The sequence below is a fragment of the Schistosoma mansoni genome, chromosome 1 (genome assembly GCF_000237925.1).
Source record: "Schistosoma mansoni strain Puerto Rico chromosome 1, complete genome".
NCBI classification, from domain to species: domain Eukaryota; kingdom Metazoa; phylum Platyhelminthes; class Trematoda; order Strigeidida; family Schistosomatidae; genus Schistosoma; species Schistosoma mansoni.
Genome location: NC_031495.1, coordinates 37,603,397 through 37,628,054, shown reverse-complemented (window position 1 = coordinate 37,628,054; position 24,658 = coordinate 37,603,397). Strand labels below are relative to the sequence as shown.

The 24,658-nt window shown below is 35.9% G+C and overlaps 1 protein-coding gene across 1 annotated transcript in view; it reads right to left on the bottom strand.

Moving 5' to 3' along the window:
- Positions 1 to 24,658, bottom strand: part of Smp_196880 (putative development and differentiation-enhancing factor, ddef) — a gene marked incomplete at its 5' end in the record, with an annotated part of 50,746 nt that overhangs the window by 22,908 nt on the left and 3,180 nt on the right. Inside the window, 11 exons of the mRNA XM_018794305.1 lie at positions 1,514 to 1,827; positions 3,149 to 3,401; positions 5,520 to 5,611; positions 6,321 to 6,454; positions 7,455 to 7,627; positions 9,790 to 10,095; positions 11,045 to 11,093; positions 12,700 to 12,937; positions 15,517 to 15,618; positions 19,322 to 19,360; positions 21,826 to 21,979. Coding sequence (XP_018648731.1) covers positions 1,514 to 1,827; positions 3,149 to 3,401; positions 5,520 to 5,611; positions 6,321 to 6,454; positions 7,455 to 7,627; positions 9,790 to 10,095; positions 11,045 to 11,093; positions 12,700 to 12,937; positions 15,517 to 15,618; positions 19,322 to 19,360; positions 21,826 to 21,979 — 1,854 coding nt within the window. The remainder of the gene's footprint in view (positions 1 to 1,513; positions 1,828 to 3,148; positions 3,402 to 5,519; positions 5,612 to 6,320; positions 6,455 to 7,454; positions 7,628 to 9,789; positions 10,096 to 11,044; positions 11,094 to 12,699; positions 12,938 to 15,516; positions 15,619 to 19,321; positions 19,361 to 21,825; positions 21,980 to 24,658) is intronic.

Below are 24,658 nucleotides of genomic sequence, written 5' to 3'. Positions count from 1 at the left end.
AATCTTGCATAATTATTATTTATTGTCCATATTCTTGATGACTATTCAAGGTCACAACAACTATATCTCCCAAGATAAGCATAGATTTGCAATTTTACAGCGCTGAAAATAAAGTCGCTGAACCAATCCTTTTTAAATCTCAATGTGTGTATATTCCGTCATTGTTTGGAGGTAGTTTACAAATAATTATCATTAACATTATCATTTTCACTGTTTAGTTACTGAATATTTGATTTATTATGTATGTATGCATGTAGTATGTATCACTATGTATTTCCTCTCCATTTGTAAACCATTCCATGATGCATATACTGCTGTTATGCGTCATTACCTTTTATTTTTTTACGGATTTTATCATTCAGTTCCAGTTCATGTGTATATTGTATTTTTCTTATTATACCCTTGCAGGGTCAGCCAATCAGTCTATCCTATCACAACAGTAGCTCTTGCACCAGTAGGCCTCAACATACACGGGAAAGAAACCAAAAACCTCAGATACAACACGGAAAACACAAACACAATCACACACGATGGAGAAACTCGAATAGGTGGAAACTCTCACCTACGTCGTCAACATCATCGAAGATTAAGGAGGATCTGATGCACACATAAAGGCAAGTATTGTCAAAGAAAGAACAGCATTACTACAGTTGAACAACATATGCAACTCAAAACAACTGTCTATCAACCAATATCAAAGTCAGAATCTTCCATACGAAAGTCAAGACACTTCTACTGTATATAGCTGAAACATGGAGAACTACTGCAACCACCATCAAAAAAGTGCACACATTTATAAAAAATCGTCTACACAAAATATTTCAGATCCATAGGTCAGACACCATCAACAACAAGATACTGTGGCAGAGAGTAAATCAACTTCTAGCTCAACAGGAAAATAAGAAAAGATACTGTAGGTGGATAAGACATACATTATGGAAATCATCAAACTGAATCACGAGGCGAGTGCTAACTCGGTATCCTAAAGGTGAAAGGCAAAGAGGAAGACCAAGGAATATATTACGTCAAAAATTGGAGGTAGACATCAATGAATGAACAGCGACTGTAAACAACTAGGAAGAGGAGCTCAGGACAGAGTTGTTTTGAGAGTCCTAGTTGGCAGCTTGTGCTCCTACACGAAAGGTAACAGGCGTAAGTAGTATAACACCAGTATTGAATTATGAATTGGACTGTACAGTAGCAGTTTATCCACTTGTTGTCATCTTGTTCTGTCCCGACTATCAAAGTAAGCGAGTATGAGAGAAACTGTATCCTAGACTGAAGGGCGCTAAGTATTGATCTTAATTGTCATCTTACTATCATTCAGTTATTGATCAAAAGAAAATGATTGGTTCTATACAGGTAATCTACGAGAATGAATCAATAATCGGACTACATAAAACACTACTCAAATAATAATGATACGTTCACAGAAGACTCAATACCACTGAAGTATATGTTCGATTTTTGACATTACATAATACAGACAAAAAAAGAAACAGGATAAACTCACGATGAAGAATTTTGTAAGATGAATTCCACTAATGGTAAATTATTATGTGGTGATTTCTCGAATTCATAATTATTATTATTATCAAAATTTAAAAATGATTCAGTTATTTGTTGTTGTTGTTGTTGTTGTTCACTTAAATCGGACATATCAACTTTGTTTCCATGAGGATAATTTGATTTGGATTTTATTAAAAATTTATTAGTTGTCTCTACAGCTATATGTAATGCAGTTGTTCCAGGTAAAAACGAATAAGAATCATCATCATTATCTTCTGGTTTAAATGGTGTCATAAGATCTAGTCGTTCAGCAAATACCTATGAACAGAACGAAAAAAAAGGAATGAAGTTATCATCAATTAAAATGACTTGATTAATTCAATAATCAGTAAGCATAATTGAGCCAATTAGTTATTATCAACTTAGAACCTGGTATATATGTGCTTGACCAAAGTTAAGTTGTTGAAATTACGTAGTAGTGTTGAACACTGAGAAGAAGACAGGGAAAAAGAATGTATGAAGGAATATTGGGGCTTATAATCCTAAAAAGACACAAAGAGTGATGTCACGTTTTAGTTTGATTGTCTTTCTCTTCCAATTAGTAGTTCACATTACATGAGTACCTCATCAAATCTGAGCAAATTGTCCCAAAAGAATTACTCTACAAAATAATCTACATAGTAAAATAAATGAAAGTTCGAATCGGAAACTTGTGGACTGCACTGGTGAGGCAATGAAAATTCACCTGTTCAAACCTGAACGCTGCATGCCAAAGCAACACACACAATCTTTCATTCTTCCATGAGCTTGATACTCTTCTGCAGTACATTTTGGTCTTAATTTTGTTTCTACAATTACTTTGTACTTCTTCAAAATTGAAAACTGTTATTTTAAGCAGAGATGGATAGTGGATGGCAGTGGAATTCACAAACCGCCGTTTAGTCCCATTTCTGACTCGTCAGCTGGATGTGCCCATCACATCCAAGAGTTGACGTTCACTCTTAGATAAGTATCTATCAATTTAGCTACTGAGTCACTGCCGTGTGGAATGAGGTGGATTTGCACTACTCCCGATTGTTGTTTAAAACTGTGATCAGTTATGATTTATCCTCTAACACATTTCCGTGATTATTATTCAATTCTTAGGTGGACAAATACCACGCATATTTGTGTCCTGGAGAATATTTTCGCTCCCTCCTATCCTTCTCTAACCGTCCAGCATGCAAGTTTTTCTTTTTTTATTTGAAATCATAAATCATTTTATGATGAATTCACTTTTCATTCTTCTCTGGACACCTATATCTATTAAACAACTAAACATACTATGAAGGTTAATCAAATGATTTTATAGAAGTTAGACGTTTACATCGTTGGATACCGATTCAATGGTTAGGCGTCTTTGCGCGAGACCTAAAGTCCTGGGTTTCAATCTCACATGCGGGACCATAGACACGTACTGGTGAGGAGTCCCTTAATAGGATGAGACAGCTGTTCAGTGCTTCCAGTTTCTCAATGGCAGTCTAACTTGAATCGGTTCATGATATCAATGACTGAAAGTCTTTTCTTCACTGATTTCTTCTTAATTTTCATTCATTTAATGACATAATGTATTACATTAATTATCTAGTCATTATCTTACCTGAATTAATAATGATAAATTACCAGTTTTTACTGCTCTTAATAGATCACGTCTTAAAAATCGTTCTGCAATAGGATCACGAGAAGTTGAAATATCATCTGAGAACGATTTATTATTATTACTAATCGTATTATAATCTAATGAATTTGATGTCACAATTAATGAATCCGATGTTGTTTTCGTTATAAAACGTCGATCAACATATTTTGATTTGATAAAATTACGTCTTTGTGTCATTCCATCAGTTGGATCACTAAAAAAATTAAGAAAATACAGAATTATTTAAATTGAAGATTGATATAACAGATGGTTTGAAATACTTCTCTCTCTCCTTCAGGTACACTACGATATTACATTAATACGATAATAAAAGTAGTCACATCATATCAGATCCAGAAGAGAGAACAAGAGTATGAACTAGATAAAACGGCTAAATGAGGATTATAAAGCAGTATGAAGAATGAGAAGCTGAAGTTTATTTGATTCCTGTCTTTGATTTCTATGGATGATATCATTAGCACTCGCCTCGTGATTCAGTTTGATTTCCACAATGTATGTCTTATCCACCTACAGTATCTTTTCTTATTTTCCTGTTGAGTTGGAAGTTGGTTTGCTCTCAGTCACAATATCTTGTTGTTAATGGTGCCTGGTCTATGGATCTGGAATATCTTGCGTAGACAATTGTTTATTAATGTGTGCACTCTTTTGATGGTGGTTGTAGTGGTTCTCCATGTTTCAGTTCCATACAGTAGAACCGTCTTGACATTCGTATTGAAGATTCTGACTTTGATATTGGTTGATAGACAGTTGTTTTGAGTTGCATATGTTGTTCAACTGTAGTAATGCTGTTCTTCTTTTGACAATGCTTGCCTTTACGTGTGCATCAGATCCTCCTTGATGTTCGATGATGTTGACGAGGTATATGAGATTTTCCACCTATTTCAGAGTTTCTCCATCATGTGTCATTGTGTTGGTGTTTTCCGTGTTGTATTTCGGGTTCTTCGTTTTCCTCATGTGTATGTTGAGGGCTACTGATGTATAAGCTGTTGCTACACTGGTTGTTTTCACAAGCATTTTTCCGTATGTACGGGATAGCTGATGGGTTCGCTTGAGTTAGTGTACTTAAGAGTTCATCAAGGTGTCCTGCCCACCTGTTCCGCTTTATGTATACGTTTGTGGGGGAATATGGTGTCACCTACAACCTACATTGCATACATCTAACCATTTTCGTTCCTTACACAGTTCATTTCGTCCCATAATATCTTCACAAACGGTGTTCATTCCGACCTCGTTGTTCAGGTCTCCAATCAGGATGGTCAGGTTATTTCCTCGACACTACTCTATGATCGACTGTAGCCTCTGATAAAGCTGATCTTTATCATCTTCATTGTTATCATTGGTGGGTGCTCAGCACTGGATGACATTCATTGTGATCCGTCTTACTTTATTATGAACGATGCTCATATGATTCAAAATCCATCAGATTCCAATCCTATAATTGCTTTTCGTGCTTCCTTGGCCAGTGTCAGTGCGACTCCTTGTGTGTGCAAAACATTTTCTTCTTCATGATCAGAGTACAACAGCACGTCACTTGAAGATAATCTTTTCTATCCAGCTTGCGTCCAATGGGTTTCACTTATTCAGAGCACTGCCAAGTTGTATCTCCTCGTTTTTGTAGCTATCTGATTGGCCCTCCCAGTCTCTCACATTGTGCGGAATGTCCATGTACCTAAATTAATTGTTGCTCTGGTTATTAGAAGGGCTACTCTGAATTTCGTTCGCTTTTATATTTGAAATTTGTAAACTTTTAACACACTTTTATCCGAATGATTTTTTATGTACATATGTTATTTTTTCTCGAGTAAAACAATTCTGTTGAAAATTCTATGGATCCTATATTAAGAGGAATTGTCAGTATTAATAACGATCATAACGAAAGCAGATAACCGAAATAGCTTTATGTCTTATTCATTACTTCGGGATCTTGAACCTTTTTATGTATAATGTCGGTATGGAGTTTTGATTTTCCAACTTTCCTTCTTAGGTGGACTCTTCATAGCCATCAACTAGGTCTGAGCGATGGAATTTCATTTCTCGTCCATTTAGTTTTATAAGCAACAACAGACGGCATACGAATGTAGAAAGTAGAACTTTCCCGACAGGGACTTAAAAAAGCATAACCGCATAAATGCGTTTCGACAGGTATAGTTTACTGTCTCTACCTTTAGTCCTATCAGGGGATTTGGCTACGGTAAATAATATGAAAATTATTTTATCCCCCCCTACTCGTACTTCATTTAAAAGATTTTATGGACAAAGCCAGGTATACTTAACTATATAATAAAACATTCATATTTCAAATTCTACTTACGTAACAGAATCTAAAGCGTTCGGTTTACTTCCTGCTGGCAAACTAGACTCATATACACTATTAAACAGTTGATTCCCAATGAATCGAGGTAACTGAAATAATAGAAAGGAAAAAAAGGCAACATCGAAAACAAGTAATATTACAATTATGAATTGACTGTTAGTAGAAATTTAAACAGGATTGTTTCAAAAATCCTGAGGGTTTTTAAAGGATATTTAATAATTGTAAAAGAGCCCCCAAATGCCCTGGTACGGCCGAGAGTGGGGAGAGTCCGCCCTCCCTCTCGAAATGCTCTCACATGGCCTCGCATATATAGCCTCTACCAGGGAAGTCCTACTCAATTCATTCTCGTGACGGGAGTGTTATTTACGAAATTGAGAGCACGAAAAGCGAATGTTCGGCGCTTTAACCGGGTTGATGGACCCTTCATGTCTATCTAGGAGAGTTGGAAAACCCTGATTCCAAACCAATGGTGCACATGGGCTCCAGTATCCTGGGGGAACAAATGGCGTATGAACCGACTGTTGGTCACCGGCTACCATGAGAGTGCATCCCTCACAGTGATCCACTGCCTTGTGGGTCAGACCTTTAGGTCAAAGGCTCCGGGTGTGGCCCTCTAAGAAAACCACCTGCTTCAGTTTGGGCACCTGGGTAGTATTACAGCCCTCACACAAATCAAATGAGATTTGTGCGGCGCATATATTTCTGGCGCCCCTTTGTACCAATGTTCATGTGTTCAAATAAATAATAAATAAGGAACATTTAAATAAGTTAAATAGAAATGATTGTGAAACCCCTTACCAATAGTTGATTGGTCGATAATTCATCCATCAACAATGATTGAGTACGGGAATAGTGTACACCTAATTCTCGATGTGCACCACAACATTCCAAACAAATTAATATACCTAAATTTACACTAACCCATTCGGGATCTTGTAAATCAACAAACAAGATGAGAAAGGTGAAAACAATAGAGGAATATGATTAACTGCAGTTTTTAAAATAATTTTTTAAAACAAAGTGGTTAAGATCGAAATAATGAAATAGGCTAAGTTACAAAGAAAAGATTGAGTATTGAAAAAGAAAAAAACTACGACGAGATTTCAAGACTCCGGTTCTAAAGGAAACAGTGCGCCTGAGATAATGTTAACGATTCCGAGTCATGTCATCTAAAGTCTCTAATTGTTGACTGTGGTAATTACGCGAACCGTCACCACATAGTCTTGAACAACCTACATAACTCAGTCCAAATGTTCATAACTTCATGAACTGCTATCACAAATTGATTTGGCCGCACCAAGCTTTCTTCCAAGCGGAACATATTTCTCGTCGAGAAAGTGGGTGGACATACGTAACAAATGCTTCAACCATCTCAGCTGATGAAGATTCACCACCTCATCAATCAATTCAGCATATTTACATACAATTCCGTGTCTAACCTCAGAATTGCTAAATTCATGAACCCAAAATACACATGTAATGCTTCAAAGACATCTATGATTAAATACTAGTAAAATATGAACATACTCTACTCTTAATGTCCAAGTCTCACACCCATTATATAGAACAAGGTGGACTAATCAGCAGCAAACTCGTCTCTCAGTTACAATGTGGATATCTCGTCAACATCACAAGTGACCCAAATCAACAAACGTCAATCAAGCTTTCTGATTTCATGTCGAGATTTCTTCAAACATCAACCCACAAGGGCTGGTGAGACTTTCAACAAAAATGAAGCTATCAAAGAACTGAACTGCTTCACACGTAATCACTAGTTTCGGCGTTGATGCAGACTAGTTCTAAAGTCACATTTTGCAGTTAGAGAGATGGAGAGAAAAACACATCCTACCAGGTAAGGATTTCCGAATACATCTACGAAAATATGAAAACTGTAGTGACTAAATTATCAACTTAACAAAATTTACTACTAACCAGGTCGACCACAATCAGCGCATACTTCGTTACCAGGTGCACAGAATCGTAAAGAAGATTGAATTAATGATTTTGATGGACGTCCTTTAGATTCAGTCGCATTAATACCATCTGTTGAAAAAGCATCTGCACTATCTAAGTGACTTTCACGTGAACAACTAATTTGCGAACCGCTAATGGAAAAAAAGAAAACAATTACAAAACAAGTAATTAATAAATATATACGATTTATGATTGTTACATATCAGAAGGGGTTTTGTGTAGATTTCAGTATTTTCATAGTTTAAATCATGAGTCAATTGAAGCTAGACCACTATGAAAAACCTGGAAGCACTGGACGGCCGTTTCTTCCTATTATGGGACTTCTCATATCAGATGTTTTTAGGTAACTTTAGCTAATATTCTGATAATAGCGTCGTGTTTCTGATTTATGAAAACTGTATCTCAAAAGACAAAACCAGTGGAATTTTTTTCGAAATACTAAGCATTTTGTAAAACAATAAAAGTTGCAGACTCATTTAGTTGACAAACTTGGGTAGAATGGTAACTTACAGCAAACTGGTTCTTCTTATCAGCAATATGGGTTATAGAAATTATCGAATTTGATTAAGATTACAAACTAATCTAAGTTTAACAACCATTGAAAACCTAAACGCACTGGAAGACCATTTCATCCTATCAAGGGACTCTTCAATGGCAATGCACATCCACGACCCTGTAACTGGGAACCGAACTCAGGACCTTCGGTAGATAACTGTAACACATACAACACAGTTGAAATCCACTGGTCATGGTTTCACGTGTTAGTTATCAGTAGAGGGGTTTGTAGAGATTATTGAAGGTTATTGAGATCACCAACCGACCCAACTTAAACAACCAACGGTAACCAGCGAATTTTTGAAAATCTTCGTGATTATTTTTTACATTACATTAAAAGCAAGCCATTACGTTTATTTACATCTGTTAACTCTCGTGAGGGCATAAGCCGCCGATCGGGATTCGCCAAACAATTCTGTCTTGGGAAATCCTTTCCAAATGTTGTTTCATCCTTCTGATGTCTACCTCCAATTCTCGACGCAATGTGTTCCTTAGTCTTCCTCTTTGCCTTTCACCTTTAGGATACCGAGTTAGCACTCGCCTCGTGATTCAGTTTGATGATTTCCACAATGTATGTCTTATCCACCTACAGTATCTTTTCTTATTTTCCTGTTGAGCTGGAAGTTGGTTTGCTCTCTGACACAGTATCTTGTTGTTGATGGTGTCTGACCTATGGATCTGGAATATTTTGCGTAGACAATTGTTCATAAATGCGTGCAGTCTTTTGATGGTAGTTGTAGTAGTTCTCCATGTTCCAGCTCCATACAGTAGAAGTGTCTTGACGTTCGTATTGAAGAGTATGACATTGATTTTGGCTGGGATTACGCATTAGTGGATAAAAGAGTCCGATTCCGGGACGTTCTTAGAAGTATAAAAGTACTCGTACGTTTGCTAGACACAATTATATTCAAGAAGTTCAGATATCACGATAAGAAACTGGGTCAACTCATTTGCCAGATGCGGATTCATGAACTTGGCTTCAAGTCACACTCTAGGTAGAGTTACTCAAACCAAAGCAGAGTGAGATTTGAACCCGTGACTCAGTGGCTGAAAGTCAGACACCTTAATCACTGAGCCACCGCTCGGTACATAGTACTTCATAAAGAGAGTGGTCTACTGGTTAGAGCAGTTAACTTCTAACCGTCATACCACTGATTGGATTTATACCAAAAGCACCTTAGTTTCAATATTCCGGAAGAATTACTAGTTTACATCCAAAGTCGGGTACATAAACTACTGAACATTAAATGAGTAACATAAAAAATGAAGATTACTAAGATTCCACAGAGAAGTATATTGGTTTGCATCATATTTAAACAAACATTGACAAGATCAGTAAACCAAATAAAGTAGAAATCATATTTCTATTTCATAAACATAGAATTTGGTAAATTCGGGCACCATAAATAGTATGCATTGCGCAAGGCAGTGGAACAATGTAGGGAGATGCCGCTCCACGATCTTGGACTCTGTTTATGTACGTTGGTACATTTGGAGTCAGGGTTTTCTAACTTCCCTCTGTGGGTGGACCAGGTTAAGAGTTGTACACTCACTTTCCGTCCACTCAATTCCTTAGGCGAAGCTATCGTCACGTGAACATAGTGGATTAAAGCTACCTGGTAGAGACTATAAACCCGTGATACACAAGTGATTGAGACAAAACACGTAAAGATCATTTACATACTAATAAAACTGAAAAGTATGACAAGATGATAAAAATAAGTTTTATTACTATTACCTAGAATCTAACAAATCATTTTCACTTCCTGGTAGACTATCTCCAAAACTATCAGATTTTATATGTTTCGAGGAATTATTATTCATAGGACTATTGCCTTGACCAGTTAAAGTTGAATAGACTAAATCAATATCAGCAGCCAAACTATCACCATTAGTAATATTACATTTATTAGTACTCATAGAACGATTTGATGATAAATTCAATGCTGTTTCAGAAAGATCACATTGTGAATTTATATAGTTTTCACCATTCATTGCTTTGTTAAACTCTTCTTGCATTGCATTATTTAAAATACTTATCCATCTATAATTAAAAAAAGGAAATATTGAACAATAGTTAATCAACACTGTTTATTCATTTCTAAAAATTTGCATTTCCACCTCAATTATTGATGTTAAGAAATGAAATTAAACAAACCTTTATTAAGACGATTAATATTCGTTATTACGCAGGTACTAGCGGCTATTTGAACTTATTTAGCTCAGTGGATGACATATTGAGTGTTTGAATCGGAAAGGATTAAGTCTCAGGTTTCGATATGAACAACAGTACTAGGATGTGACAGGTGCATCATCCAGCTGAAGAGTTCTTAATGAAATAAAACGCAAGTCGTGGATCCCACGAGCTGCTAGATATTATCCAGCTTTACGGAAGACTTGTGTTCGGCAAGTTATTGAATGAATTGGATGGATTACATGCTTACTTGTTCAAAGACTGAGAGGATAAAAATAGAACTGTAAGTTTTCTTTTTTACTTACAGCTTTGTTTAACTGTAAGGTAAGTAATGAAAACAAATATACACATAACAGAGACATTACTACTGCACGATACAATCATTAATTACATTAGTGAGCGGCAACAGTAAAATCGATAATCTAAAGCATTAGAAGATATTATTAATCACAGAGTGACAGAAATCAATCTAACTCAGTTAAGTAAAAAACATTCAGAAACGTATATTTTCATTGAAATCACGAACTGATCAATGATAGATCACCTTTGATAACCTGAGAAGCACTGAATAAGCGTTTCACTTTAGGATGGAACTCCTCAGTGGCAGTGCATATTCACCATCCCACGCGCGGTAATCGAATTAAGGACCTTCGGTCCCACATGCGAACTAAAACGAAACGCCTATGTCCAGTGCTTCCAGGCTTTCAACTGTGGTCTAACATTGATCGGTTGGTCATTTCAATGGAACTGAACAATCTCTACAACACTATACTGATAAAAAAATTTCGTCAACACTCACTCTTCGTATTCTTGTTCATCTTCTGCTTGGAAGTTATATGTTCGACTATCTATGAAAGTTGTGATAGGAAGAAAAAATGGTATTGCAATGATTTTTACAAATTTAAACTTCTGAACAAATCATTTAATTGACTGGAAAGCAATTCATACATTCTATGATATGTTGTGAATTAATTTATGTCGAGATATGAGTTGTTTGGAGTTATAATAAATTGATATGATAAGTTATGTAGTCAGTGTAAATGTACAAAATTAAACGATCTTCCACAAACTATACCGACATTTGGGTTAGTCAGTTAGAACATTGACTAAAGTTGACAAGGGTGAAAATCCAACTGTCATTCAGTTTGTTTAAATAGTTCGTGAATATCCAGCGCTCTAACCGGCTTGGTGGATATGGAGGATTTACCAAGGGGAGTTGAGAAACTCTGATTCCAAACCAGTAGTGCACATGGACTCCAGGATCCTGAAGGAACAAATGGTGTGTGAACCTATTGTTGGTCACCGGTTACCATGGGACTGCATCTCCTAACGTTGCTTCACTGCCTTGTGGATTGGACCTCTAGGTCAACGGTTAGGGAAGTGGTCCCCTGGGAAAACTACTTGCTTCGATTCGAGCACCCGGGTGGTACCCAGCTCTCACACAAATCAAATGAGGAAGTGTGGCGCATATGTATTTGGTGCCTCTTTGTGCCAATATTTGTGCGTTTAAATAATATTAATAATATTGCCTTAATAGTAGTATACTGATCTAGAAACCTCGTGAGGCTTAATCTTGCATAACATGAATTATCCAACTCCAAATCGTATATGACTACTGAATTTATATAAGAACTACATACATCAAATCTTCACATGTTATTATAATCTGAGAATATTTCAGTCAGTCATAATCGATGCAAAAACTGGCACATATATGTATCGACTCACATTCCCACACCATAAATCAGCAAAGAGAGATGAAAATCAAAGTAATAACCCTAGTAGTGTGGTGTGCGCTACTGATGTCGACAGATATAAGTAGTATGTATCATCAATTGAAAACGAAATGCCTGGAGGCAGAAGGTTAAGAAGATCAAAGAAAAGCGAACAAGAATAAAGAATGATTGATGTGGAATCGAAAGAACGATGAAGTCTGAGACGATTGATTGACATTTGCAGAAGGAACAATCAAGTTTGAGACAGCTGATTGACACTTTGCAAATGAAGTATTTATTGTATGGATCTCAGATTTCATTAAGTTGTTTTGTAATTTTGCATTTATATACATTCGATTGTCCCCACTTGTGTTCTTGTTCACTACAGTAGTAATAGTACTGTCGGTGATAGCAAAAAAAGATTAGGCATACATAACATGAATAGAGAAGAATGAATAAATTCGTGGCGTAAAAGGCAAATGATAATTTTAAAACTGAATAGATTTGCTTTATTGTCACTGATTCTGAATCACGTCACTCATCGCCTTCAATCACTGGCTACGTTAATCGTGAGGACTCAAAAACTGGTAGTCTGTGTTAGGTCTGTTACTTAGACGTTTACCACTGACTTTCTAGGTGGAGATAAACGTTACTGTTTCAGTGATTATATCAATAATGAAAATCATAACTATGGTAGAATATGGCTTATGAAATAAGACTAGAATAACATCATATTTACTTGAGACAAGATCAAAGTAAAGTTTTCCTTCTGAAGTTGTCGAGTGTTGATTACCACCAGCACTACCACCCCCAGTACTATGATTTAAAGTTGAATCATTATCCATACATTCCGTAGGTAATTTAACTTGACAAGTGAGTAAAGTTAGGCGTACAGGTGGTTTACTTTCATCTGCATGATACAAACATAATTCCCCATCAGCAATGTGTACACGACGACGTTGCCAAACACGTTTAACCTGGAAGAAAGGAAAAAAAGAGAGAACAACGATGATTTCAAACAAAATAGTGTGTGTGTATATGCGTTTGTAGTTTGTTCAATAATTTATACATTTAATACAATAAAAGATAATAAGAATTAAATTAACTCACTGACCAGGTACTTGGATATGAAGTACACAGTTTAAGTGGGAATGGTTGATTGATGATACTTACTATCCCAATTGTTTAAAACCGTAGTGGAGGTAGAGGGGTTTAAAAGCTAAGGACTAATTAATGAAAAATCGAATTTCTTAACCACTAAGTTACTACTTCATATTACAATAGAGTGAACTTTATATTCAATGAGACAGAATTATCTATGGGACATTTCAACTAGTTTTTTAGAGAACACAGAATTTACTAATCTTATCACTGGTAGTTTTAAATACGATTAATGAAGAAAATAATAGTTGAATAATAGAAAGTCAAACACATCCGTACTTAACAGAAAAAAACTTGGTTTTCAAAGATAAATTTTTATAACAGTTGAGTTCATGAGATCTCACCTAGACCACCACTGAAAAGTTGGAAGTACTGGATGGCCGTTTCGTTCTAGTATGGGACTCTTTAGTAGTGCGTATCCATGATCCCGCACTCGGGACTCGAACCTAGGACTTTTGGTCTCGCGCGCGAACGCTTAACCCCAAGACTACTCCAATTGATACATGATCCTGCGCAGCCCTTCACTCATTGTCTGAGGTGGATACCTATTTCACAGCGAACACAGATTGGACTCCATCGGTCTCGGCTACTAGAATTCCCACAATTACCCATTCTGATAAATTTTTCTAGCCTTGGTTTCTTTTTAAAATGATGTTACAGTCATAAGCAACATAGAACCTGGAATAGATGTGAATCGATTTAAGCTGCCATATCATACATCCATAATGAGAAATGTCAGAGTAATATGACAAGTAACAGTATTAGTGGTAATAGACAAGTTAAGCATAAAACATATATGATTCGAGGGGAGAAAATATGAAAGCTAACATATAAAAACAGTTTGTAAATGAAACATACAGATAATTTGTCTATGATTTTACGATAATTAACAACAAGGCAAAGCAAAGAAAAATTGTTTTAATGTTGTAAAATAATGAATAATTTGACCACTAAATAATTAGACTGAACACTTGACTCGGTATTCGATCAATATCCTATGTATAGAGATCACGATACTAGATCACATGAAACTCAGATAATTAAAGTATTATTACCAAGTAATAACCAAATATGGACTAAAATGATAGTTTATTGTGACAAAAAAATAATAATCAATCAGTATAGGATTGTGGTGATTGTTGAGTTTGAATTGATATCATGAATGGATGAATGCTAGACCACGATTGGAAACCTGGAAGCACTGGACGGCTGTTTCGTCCTAATATGGGACTCCTCAGTAGCGCGCACCTACCATCAACAATTTCCACAACCCTATACTGATTGATAATTATCATGTTCGAACTAGTGACTGGCTTCGAGATGAATTTCCTGGGGTTCTAGTGAGAAGCCGTAGCCATTAGAGTTCAACTGTGTCTGTTGTGAGGCAGTTACTCATTGAAGACAATGGTGGACGGTAGCGCGATGTGGTAGGTTAGATGGAGTTAGACATTAACACCTTTGGATGCCGGCTCAGTAGTCTAGAGGTTGAGTGTTCACGATCGAGACCAAAGGTCCTGGGTTCGAGTCCAGGAAGCGTGATGGTGACTGCGTATTGCTAAGGAGTCCCATGCTAGGACAAAACGGTCATTCACTACTTCCAGGTTTCCAATGGTGGTCTAACATTCATCCATTCATGATATCAACTTGCAAAAATAATAATAAACAGTCAGTATAAAGCGAAATCAGAGTTATTATTGGGATGAAATGAGAGTTACACAAAAAATGTGTCATCGATATTCGTTACAACTGAAATTATCTATTTTCATTTCTTGGTCAGTCACATCTTACTTTTTTCGATATATTAGAACAAAACATGGAAGAAGGGATATAATATAAGTTCATTTAAATGTTTACTGAGTGGAAACGAACCAGTGACATTTAAGGCCCTTCCTAGTGAGAAATACAATGTGAAGGTAAAAATTGGCGCTTTCGGTGCGAACATGAGAAGTTTCAAATCTCCGAAATGAAATTACAAAAATAAGACGTTTATCAAGTGATTTCTGGGGATCTAGCATCCCTAACAAAATCATGAGCCTAACACCAAGAGCAATTTAGGGACTTTCAGAAATCTATTTGGGCCTTTTACAGAGTTCGATCAGATGGATAACCTATATCCCTGTGGACAAGCTTAGATTTTATTTTTCTTTTGACTTACAAGTAGAGTAACCAGCATGAGACTTTCGTAGATTGATTAATTATGTCAAAAGCTACATACACCGTATTATTATCATTTTCTTTTCAGTAAACTATCTCCTTGCAAGATATGTTTTCTGATTGGCTAAAAAGTAGTTGGAAATTTATAGCAGTTCTTTAAAGTTCATTACCCCCCCATGATGCACTTCAACTTTATGTAGATGTATATATCTATTTAAGAAAAAAAAGCAGTGCAACAAACCTTTCCATCTGATTTTTTCAATAGAAATCCACTTTTTTTAGTTCCAAATGCTCGATTCAATGGAGTTGGTTGTGCTGCATACGTGACACCAGTTTGCACTGACTAAAATACAAAGAAAAATGAGTGAAAAGAAAAAAACACATCGCAAAGTGGACAATAAGCCTCTTTGTAAAAACTACGACAAACCGGGAGCAATACACTGTACTACAACAAAATTACAAATGAGTCAGTCATTTCACAACAAAATAACAACATACCCTGTAGGATAAAGAAAATCATTTGCTGCAAAATGAATACATGATTGCACCAAAAATAAAACGGCATGATTTTCATTAGCTATGAGGGGGATTATCAATTATAATGTATGAATCAAGATAGTACGTAATCATGAAAAAGCTTTAAGTATACTTCTATTCATCTATTTATTGAAAAGACATTAACATCTGTACAAAGGAGCACCAGAATATATAAACACCACACAAAGTAGTTATCATTAGATGTGTATCTGGGGTGGGATACTGTCCCAGTGCCTAAACTAGAGCAGGTAGTTTTCTTAGGAAGCCTCTAACCGAGCCTTTGGCCTAGATTTCTAACCTACAAGGCAGTGGAGTGACGTTAGATGTAGTGCCATGGTAGCGGTTGACCAATAATAGGTTCATATGCTATTTGTTGTCTCAGGATCTTGAAGACCATGTACACTATTGGTTTAGAATTAGGGATTATTGACTTCTTTAGGTGGATGTTCCATACTCACTAACCCGGTCTAAGACCGAGGCGAACATTCGCTTTTTGTCTTTTCGATCTTATAAACAACACAAGAAGGTAGTGAATAATATTACACTGGAAGTGGCTATATACGCTTGGCCATATGTGAGCATTTCGAGAGGGGGAAAGGACTCTTCACACTCCCAGCTGCACGAAGACATTTGGAATCCTGATAGACTACATGATATATATATATATATATATATATATATACTTGTTAAGACTGATTTATTACGTAACCTATATAGCCTAACAAAGTGCTCAACATAATGTTAATTTGTGATATCTAGTGAATTTTGTAATGCTTGAAGTTTGTTCTAGTTAGTCTATGTCAACTTCAGTGAACACTATACAGTTAGTTGTATGGAATGTAGAAGCTAGTACATGAGTGCATTGCATCAGTACAGTGAAATGAAATTATCAACAAATCCCAGAATAGTAGTAGTATTAGTGATAGTAGAAAATAACAGTAATCGACAATATGATTGGAAAACAATGAATTCGTGAGATAGAAAAGTATAAAATGATTTCGAAATTAAAGATGTATCTGGACGATTGTGACTGATTCTAAGTCATCATATGGCCACGCGAATATATAGCCTCTACCAGGGAAGTCCTACTCACTGCCTTCTCGTGGCGGGGGTGTTGTTCACAAAAGTGAGAGGACGAAAAGCGAATGTCCGGCGCTTTAACTGGGTTGGTGGATGTGGAGGATTCACCTAGGGGAGTTGGAAAACCCTGATTTCAAACCAATGGTGCACATGGGCTCCAGTGTCCTGTGGGAACAAATGGCGTATGAACCAATCGTTGGTCACCGACTACCATGGGACTGCATCTCCTTACGATGCTCCACTGTCTTGTGGACTAGACCTTTAGGTTAAATACTCCGGGTGTGGCCCCCTAAGAAAACCACCTGCTTCAGTCTGGGCACCTGGGCAGTATCACAGCCCTCACACAAATCGAATGAGATTTGTGAGGCGCATATTTATCTGGTGCCCATTTGTACCAATATTTATGTGTTTAAATAAATAAATAATAAATAAAAGATTCTAAGTCATGCTACTTAACGTCTTCAACCATTGGTCACAATCATCACGTGGACCCCAACTAACTGGTTTCCACCAGTCTACAACTTTAGCAGTCAAGGTTGTTATGAACTGATGCGACATTTTGGTTAGGCAGCCCCTAGCTCACTTCCGAACTACTCCTACATCAGTTGATACCGCAAGTCGAGGTAGGCAGTGGTTTGGCATATGCAATACATGCCTCAACTATTTTAGTCGATGAATAACATTATACACAGTATTCATAACGAACACATGTCTTCTTGCATAAATGAATCTAGTTATGAGATCACTAGTGTTTAATCAACCGAGTAGTGTACTGTAAAGGTATATGAGACAAGTGCTTTGAATAGACAAACAAGAAGTAATAAGTTCACTTTAGTTACCATATCGAACAGGATAGCTGAATCTACTGAAAATACTGTTATCATTCTGTGTGTCACGAAAAACAAGCATGTATAACAAAGAATTGATTTAGTTTATAACCATTTTAAAAACTGAAAGCTTCCGGCATTATAAATGACCTAAAATATCTAGTGAAGAGAAACAGTGTAGTACATCATTGACTTAATAGTAAAAAGATTAATCGCTAAAATTTACAGAATCTAACAAATGAAAACGAAACCAAACGTACAAACTCAATTTAGTGCTTAGCTACGTTTGCATTTCATGAACAGTGTTGTATAATGTAAGGTCTTTCTTAAATTTGCACAGATTTTTTAAATGTGGATCAGTAATACCAACTATTATTATTTATTTATTTGAACACATAAATATTGGTACAAAGGGACACTGAATGCACTACACAAGTCAATTGATTTGTGTGTGGGCTGTGATACTCCCTGGATGCCCAAATCGAAGCAGGTGGTTTTCTTGGGGAGCTACTCAGCAAGTCTTTGACCTAAAGGTTTAGTCCACAAGGCAGTGGAGCAAAGTTAGGAGATACAGTCCCACGGTGGCAGGATACTGGAGCCCATGTCGGTCATTGGTTCGGAATAAGGGTTTTCCAACTCATATAGTTGGATTCTCCATATCTATCAACCCGGTTAAAGCATTAGACATTCGCTTTTCGTCCTTTCAATTTCGTAAACAATAGTAATGCCTCGAGGAGGCAGTGAGTAGGACTTCCCTGACAGTGGCTGTATACGCGTGGCCATGTGAGAGCATTTCGAGAGGGAGAGCGGACTCTCTCCACCCTCGGATGTATCAGGTCATACTAACATTTAAATAGATACAAAGAATTCATGTGATTTCAAATGATACATGGTATGACTTATGTTAATTTATTTGATCGATTTAATTACAATATTATTGTGATTTAAAAATCGGTAATAGATTCGTCGTACACATTTTATGACAGCGATTAGAATCTATGGGGAGCCATCAATGTGATGCGGTCTCTTCAAAAACAGTAAAGTGGACACTTTTGTTTTCTTTTCGTCTAGATTCACCATTAGGCCTGAAGGATCTGTATCTGACGCATTGTGAGATTGTAAAGGACCATTGGTACTAAGGAGTCTCATACTAAGACGAAACAGCTGTTCAGTCCTTCTTGGTTTTCAACTGTCGTTTGATCAAGGTTAGTTCGTGATGTAAACTATGAAATCTAACAGTTTTCACAAAACCCGCCTACATTACGCAATCTGGCCACAAATTACATAGCCTTTAAAAACAACGACAATATATGTAATACGGTAAACAATAGGGAATTTCTGATAGAAAAGCAGATGATTATGTAATTGGAACTCTGTAAAAATTGGCAAACAGAAAAAATTGTAAAAAGTATGACGGATAAACACAAACGCCGAAAAACAATGAACACAACAAATACAACAACTACACAAGAATAATCGATTAGATAAAATGAAATCTTTTCAAAAGGTACTTTTTATAAGTAGTTGAGTAGTAACAAATAAACACTTTCCATATAATGTACATATTTATGGATTTAATGATGGAGAGAGAGAGATGATTACCTGTCCGAATAGACGGGATTTCCGACGAATCGAATCACACTACATATGTACATAAGCATAAATAACAAAAAAGTAGAATTGAAAAGAAATCGATAAAAACAACTGTTACTTATTGATTATAGATCCAGGATCTCTTAAATACATTCGAAATAATACTAACAATAGTAATAATAATAATAAACATGGTGTACGATCTGTAATGGTACTTCTACAAGTGGCATGGATTAGAAACAAATGATAAATGTGATATGGATAACTTTCAAAAACCAGCGATATGTCTGATGAACTTGTGGATCTAAACATACAAAGAAGGTATGTATTGTCGTTTTTATAATAAATGTTTGTATAAATTACTCGGAACTATCAATTTTACAAAACTTCTCTTCGGCTCTCTTCAATAATAATAGTAATGCTGACACTAATAGTAATAACAATACATGATGAGATATAATTCATCTTTGTATTGTTTATTTGAGTCTTCCCATTGATGTTTGGGACTGCAAGTGATCGGTTTATTATTGGTATATGTTCATCCTGTACGAAATGCCTCGATATTGCCTTAAGTCATAAGCATTATAGGCAGAGATGGGTGGTGGTTAGGAGTGGAATCAAAGACTGATCAATTGCAGTCCTAAACATCAATGGGAAGATTCAAACAAACAACACAAAGTGAATTAAAGCTTGACCCCATTGCACAAGCATGTGGCTATCAGGACTCAGTAGCTAAATTGATAATGCGACAGTGTTTGAAGCGAATGGTATTGCGTTCGAGTCCCTTAGTAAACATCAACTCTGGGATGCAGGTACATCCAGCTGACGAGTCCCAAATAGGATGAAACGCATTTCCTGGAATCCACTGCTAGCCACCATCTATCTTTGCTTACACAGTTGTTGTCCAAGGGAATTGAGGTTTAAATTGATTATTTTACTTAGAGATTTGATTATATGAAGCAACGATATCTACACATAGTTTGCTCTATCCTCATGAAAAGAACGAGAACAAAGATTTGAGCAAGATAACATGAATTCACTTTATTTCGTCTGGTTCTCATCAGCTGCTTATAATCTGTGACATTTAGAAGCTATGATTACAAAATACTTACATGAACATAGCGTAATTACTAGACATGTCTTGGATACAGGACGTCAAGTTGATACCTTGCAATCTTTCAAGGTGATTAGTAAAAAGTCAATCCTCAGTTTTCTGAAGTTTCCTGAGGCCTTTGCCATTTGACGTCAGAAACCTCATTTATATCTTCAAAATGAGATGGATTTTGATCTTTCTTTGCCTTAGTGACAAATATTCCTTTATTATATAATAAAAATTTTGTTCAACCCTTTCTTTAAATTAATTGCATCATTACGTCTTTTTATTTCGACTGTCTTCCAGATTGTTAATCTTATTTTAACTAACGGAGAGTCACTCATTATTATTACTGTTATTAGCATTCCTTTATTACGTGATTACCTGCTTCTAAATCTTGCCTTTTATTACTAGCAACGTAGAATATTCTTCCTCATAAATACATATTTATTTACAACCTTTCTATAGTACACTGATGTTTGATAATAGTAACTTCCAACTGAACTCTTTCATGAGAGTAATTTCAACCCGTTTTGTAGTTATGGTTTTAAATATTACAGATTGTAAGTAGACGGTGACAATCAAATGAAAATGAATTCATGTCCATCGGGTCAAATTTCTATTCTTGCTCTCTTCAAACAATATCTATATAGAATCTGCCAAGACATTCAAAAAGGTTGAAATAACACACACGCTGTTCGTCATAACAGATTATAATATTTAGCAACATTACTTTCACTACCCAAAGTATAAGTCGGTACGTAACTGATGTTGATATTCACATTATTCTTCAGTCATAATGCTATGAACAAATGGCTATACTAAATACGATTTCGATAAAATGATCAGTACTAGGTTACAGAGATTGTTAAAAGTTCGATTGAAATCATGAATCGATCGATTTTAGACTACCATTGAAAACCTGGAAGCACTGGACGGCTGTTTCGTCTTAGCATGGGACTCCTCAGCAGTGCGCATCTACGATCCCGCACGCGGGATTAGAATGAATTAATTACTTAATGTAATTTTAGACTAAATTCAAGTTCCTATTCCCCAAACAAAGAAACAATAGTTAATGCCAACATAAACTCCCATACTTCATATATTCATTTGTCTTGTTACAAAACATAAATAGAATTATGTGTAGAAAATTAACACTGGGCCGCTGAATTCACAAATCAATATACAAAACACCAGTGGGATAGAAACCAGGAAATGACATATGATCACAGAGTGAAGCTATTCATCACAATAAGAACTCTTGTTGAAAATGAATAGAAGAAAAAAACTACACCTTCGCTATTTCAAAAAAAACCATGAAGGGACTACTACATAATCGTTCAGAATAAATGTATAATATATACGAAAAAAGAAAACAATGGAATTTAATTCGAATCGTAAAGTCCAAAGAGAAAGTTACCTCTTTATCTAAGACTCCCTTGACTTCTTCTCGAGTATCGACAAGACGACGTTTTTGTATATCATTAATTTTGTGTAATTCATTTACTCGATTAGATAAATCATTCATTGATTTTCCAAAATGATCCATCACACCTAAACATTCACGTAAGTAACTATAAAACAGGAAGAAAAAAAGACCATGAATACTTTTGCTACTTCAAAACCATAAAGTAAAACAAAATTATACGATTTATTGCATGTCCCAGTACGGTCGAGTGTGAGGAGAGTCTACTCTCTTTTCGGAAATGTCCTCATATAACCATGCATTCCATAGCCTCTGTCAGGGAAGCCCAACTCACTCTCATCACACCCCAAGGTCATTGGTTATGAAAGTAAGAGAATGAAAATGTGAACGTCCGGAACTTAAACCACTTTGGTGGATACAGAGGGTTTATTTAGGGACGTGGATGGAGGGCACAGATCCCAAACCAATGGTGTACACAGGCCCCAAGGTCATGAAGGAAGGAATGATGTACGAACCTATTTATGGTCATCGGTTATCATGCGACGACATCTCTTGACGTTGCTCCATTACTTTATAGATTAGATCTTTAAATCAAAGGCTCGGATGATAGCCCCATAAGAAAATCACCGACTTTGGTTTGAGCGCTCGGGTAGTAATCCTATCACGGATTTTTGCATGACACATACTATTTTTGGTATGAATTTATGGATTAAATGAATAAATCAAAATCTTACATAATAATCCAAAATTTACTGTTGACATTTGTTCAGAGGAATGTAAAAAGATTTTAAGGAGAAATGAGTTGTAAGTGTAACTAGGAAATACAAAATAAAGTGACTGACGTTTTTCTTTTAATAATTGTCATACCATATAGTGAAAGAGAAAGCATTTCTTGGTGACCCTTATGCACTGAATGTTTTAGATTAAGACAACATAAACAAACATACAAATTTGTTTCTGATGGAGATCACAAAACACGAAGAGGTTTAAGTTTACCGAATAGGTTAGACAACACATGCTTGATGATAACGTTGAACGACGTGATTTTTACTGGCCATTGACGTTTTTTCGACCCCTTCGATTTTACAGGTATATTCTGCTAATGAATACCACTAGTAAGCACGTAAACAATCAGTTAGTCATGCGCAAAGTAGGACCTGATACTGCTTCAAGTTGTCGGACCATAATAACACAGGAGAGTGCCAGAGAAGTATAAGTAGTAATATTATTAGTGGTAGCAAAACAATTAGGCACGAAACCTAGAAGTAGAGCTTTTGGGGAATGGATCAAACAAGCTAGAATCTTTTCTATTTACTGGCTTGTTTTACTAAGCCAGTAGGTGAGGAAGGTTGTTATCAACCGACGATGCCCAACTTGCCAAAGCAGCTACATTGGCCGAACAGAAAGGAGGGCATATCTTGAACATGTTTCAAACAGCCTTAAAACAAGAGATAGAACAACTTTAAACAGCGCAATTAGCAAACATCTCTTGGATACAGGACATCAGGTCGATACCTTGCAATCTTTCAAAGGGATCGCTGAACAGCTAAGCTCCGGTTCTCCGAAGTTTGATGAAACCGCTGCCATCAGGCGTCGAGAACCAGATTTATGTGTTCACAAGGGGATGGCTATACATTTTGGTTTGCCTTAGCGACAAAATATTCCTTCATTGCGTCTTAAAAGACGTTTCCAACCCTTTCTTGCATTCATTACATCACTATGTCCTTCCATTTCCATTGTTTTCCAGATTAGTAATCTTGTTTTATTAAGTGAGCTTCACACATTTTATTCCAATCAGCGTTTACTCATTATGTAGTCACTTGTTTTTAGACCTTTGAATTCTTGTTATAATAATTGTTGTAGGATGTTCTTTCAAATAAAGTATATATATATATATATATATATATATATATATATATATATATATATGCAACACAATCAGATGTGTCTCTAATAACTGAGGTGATCGAGGGAGCGTGTGTTAAGTACTCTCAACTAGCCACTCCACCTGAATATATTATGATAATTACAGTAAAATACAGAGAACTTCTTACAGTAGTTATATGATAGAGTTCATAAATGTTTATTTAAACCGTATAGTGCATTCTAAGTTTCCTGATAAACGTCTTCAACAAAACAGAGGTCAATGCCTGTAAAGTCTAACTAATAACGTTAATAGTTGACCAAATCCAAAAGATTTTGTTAATCCAGAGAAACTTACTCATACGTTTCGTTTGATGCATTTACCTGCTTTTGGGTTTTTGATGCTTTACTATTTTTATTCCCCTAATTTCCTGTGATCTCTGATTTTTGAGGTGATGTACGATATACTAATTCTGACCACTACATAAATCTACAAGGTCTTAACTTTTTCAAATAGCTTTAAGGTTAAAATATATTTTATGCCCTGATCTTATCTCTGTTTTTCGAATTAAATTGTTTCCTGTTAAGTATTAGACTATTTATCCACTTTTGCCATTACATTAGTTTCCTCGTTGACTGCACTGATATCAGGCGTAACCGAAATGAACTGATACTGTCTCATGTTTTGATATTTCTAGGACTAACCGACATTTTTGGACATTAATAATGAAGGAATATAAAGCTATGAAGAGAAATGATGCGATAACAGATTTGATGAACTGAGGATCTGGTATGAAAGCGATTTTCGCACTTGTAACGTTTAATTTGGTTATTTAAATACATGAAAGTGAACAAATGGTTTAGGTTTACTAACTTAGTAATCATACATATATTTGTCCCTTCACTCATATAAACTTTAAACACATTTTGCTGTTATTCGACTGCACGCCTAAATATGACATGG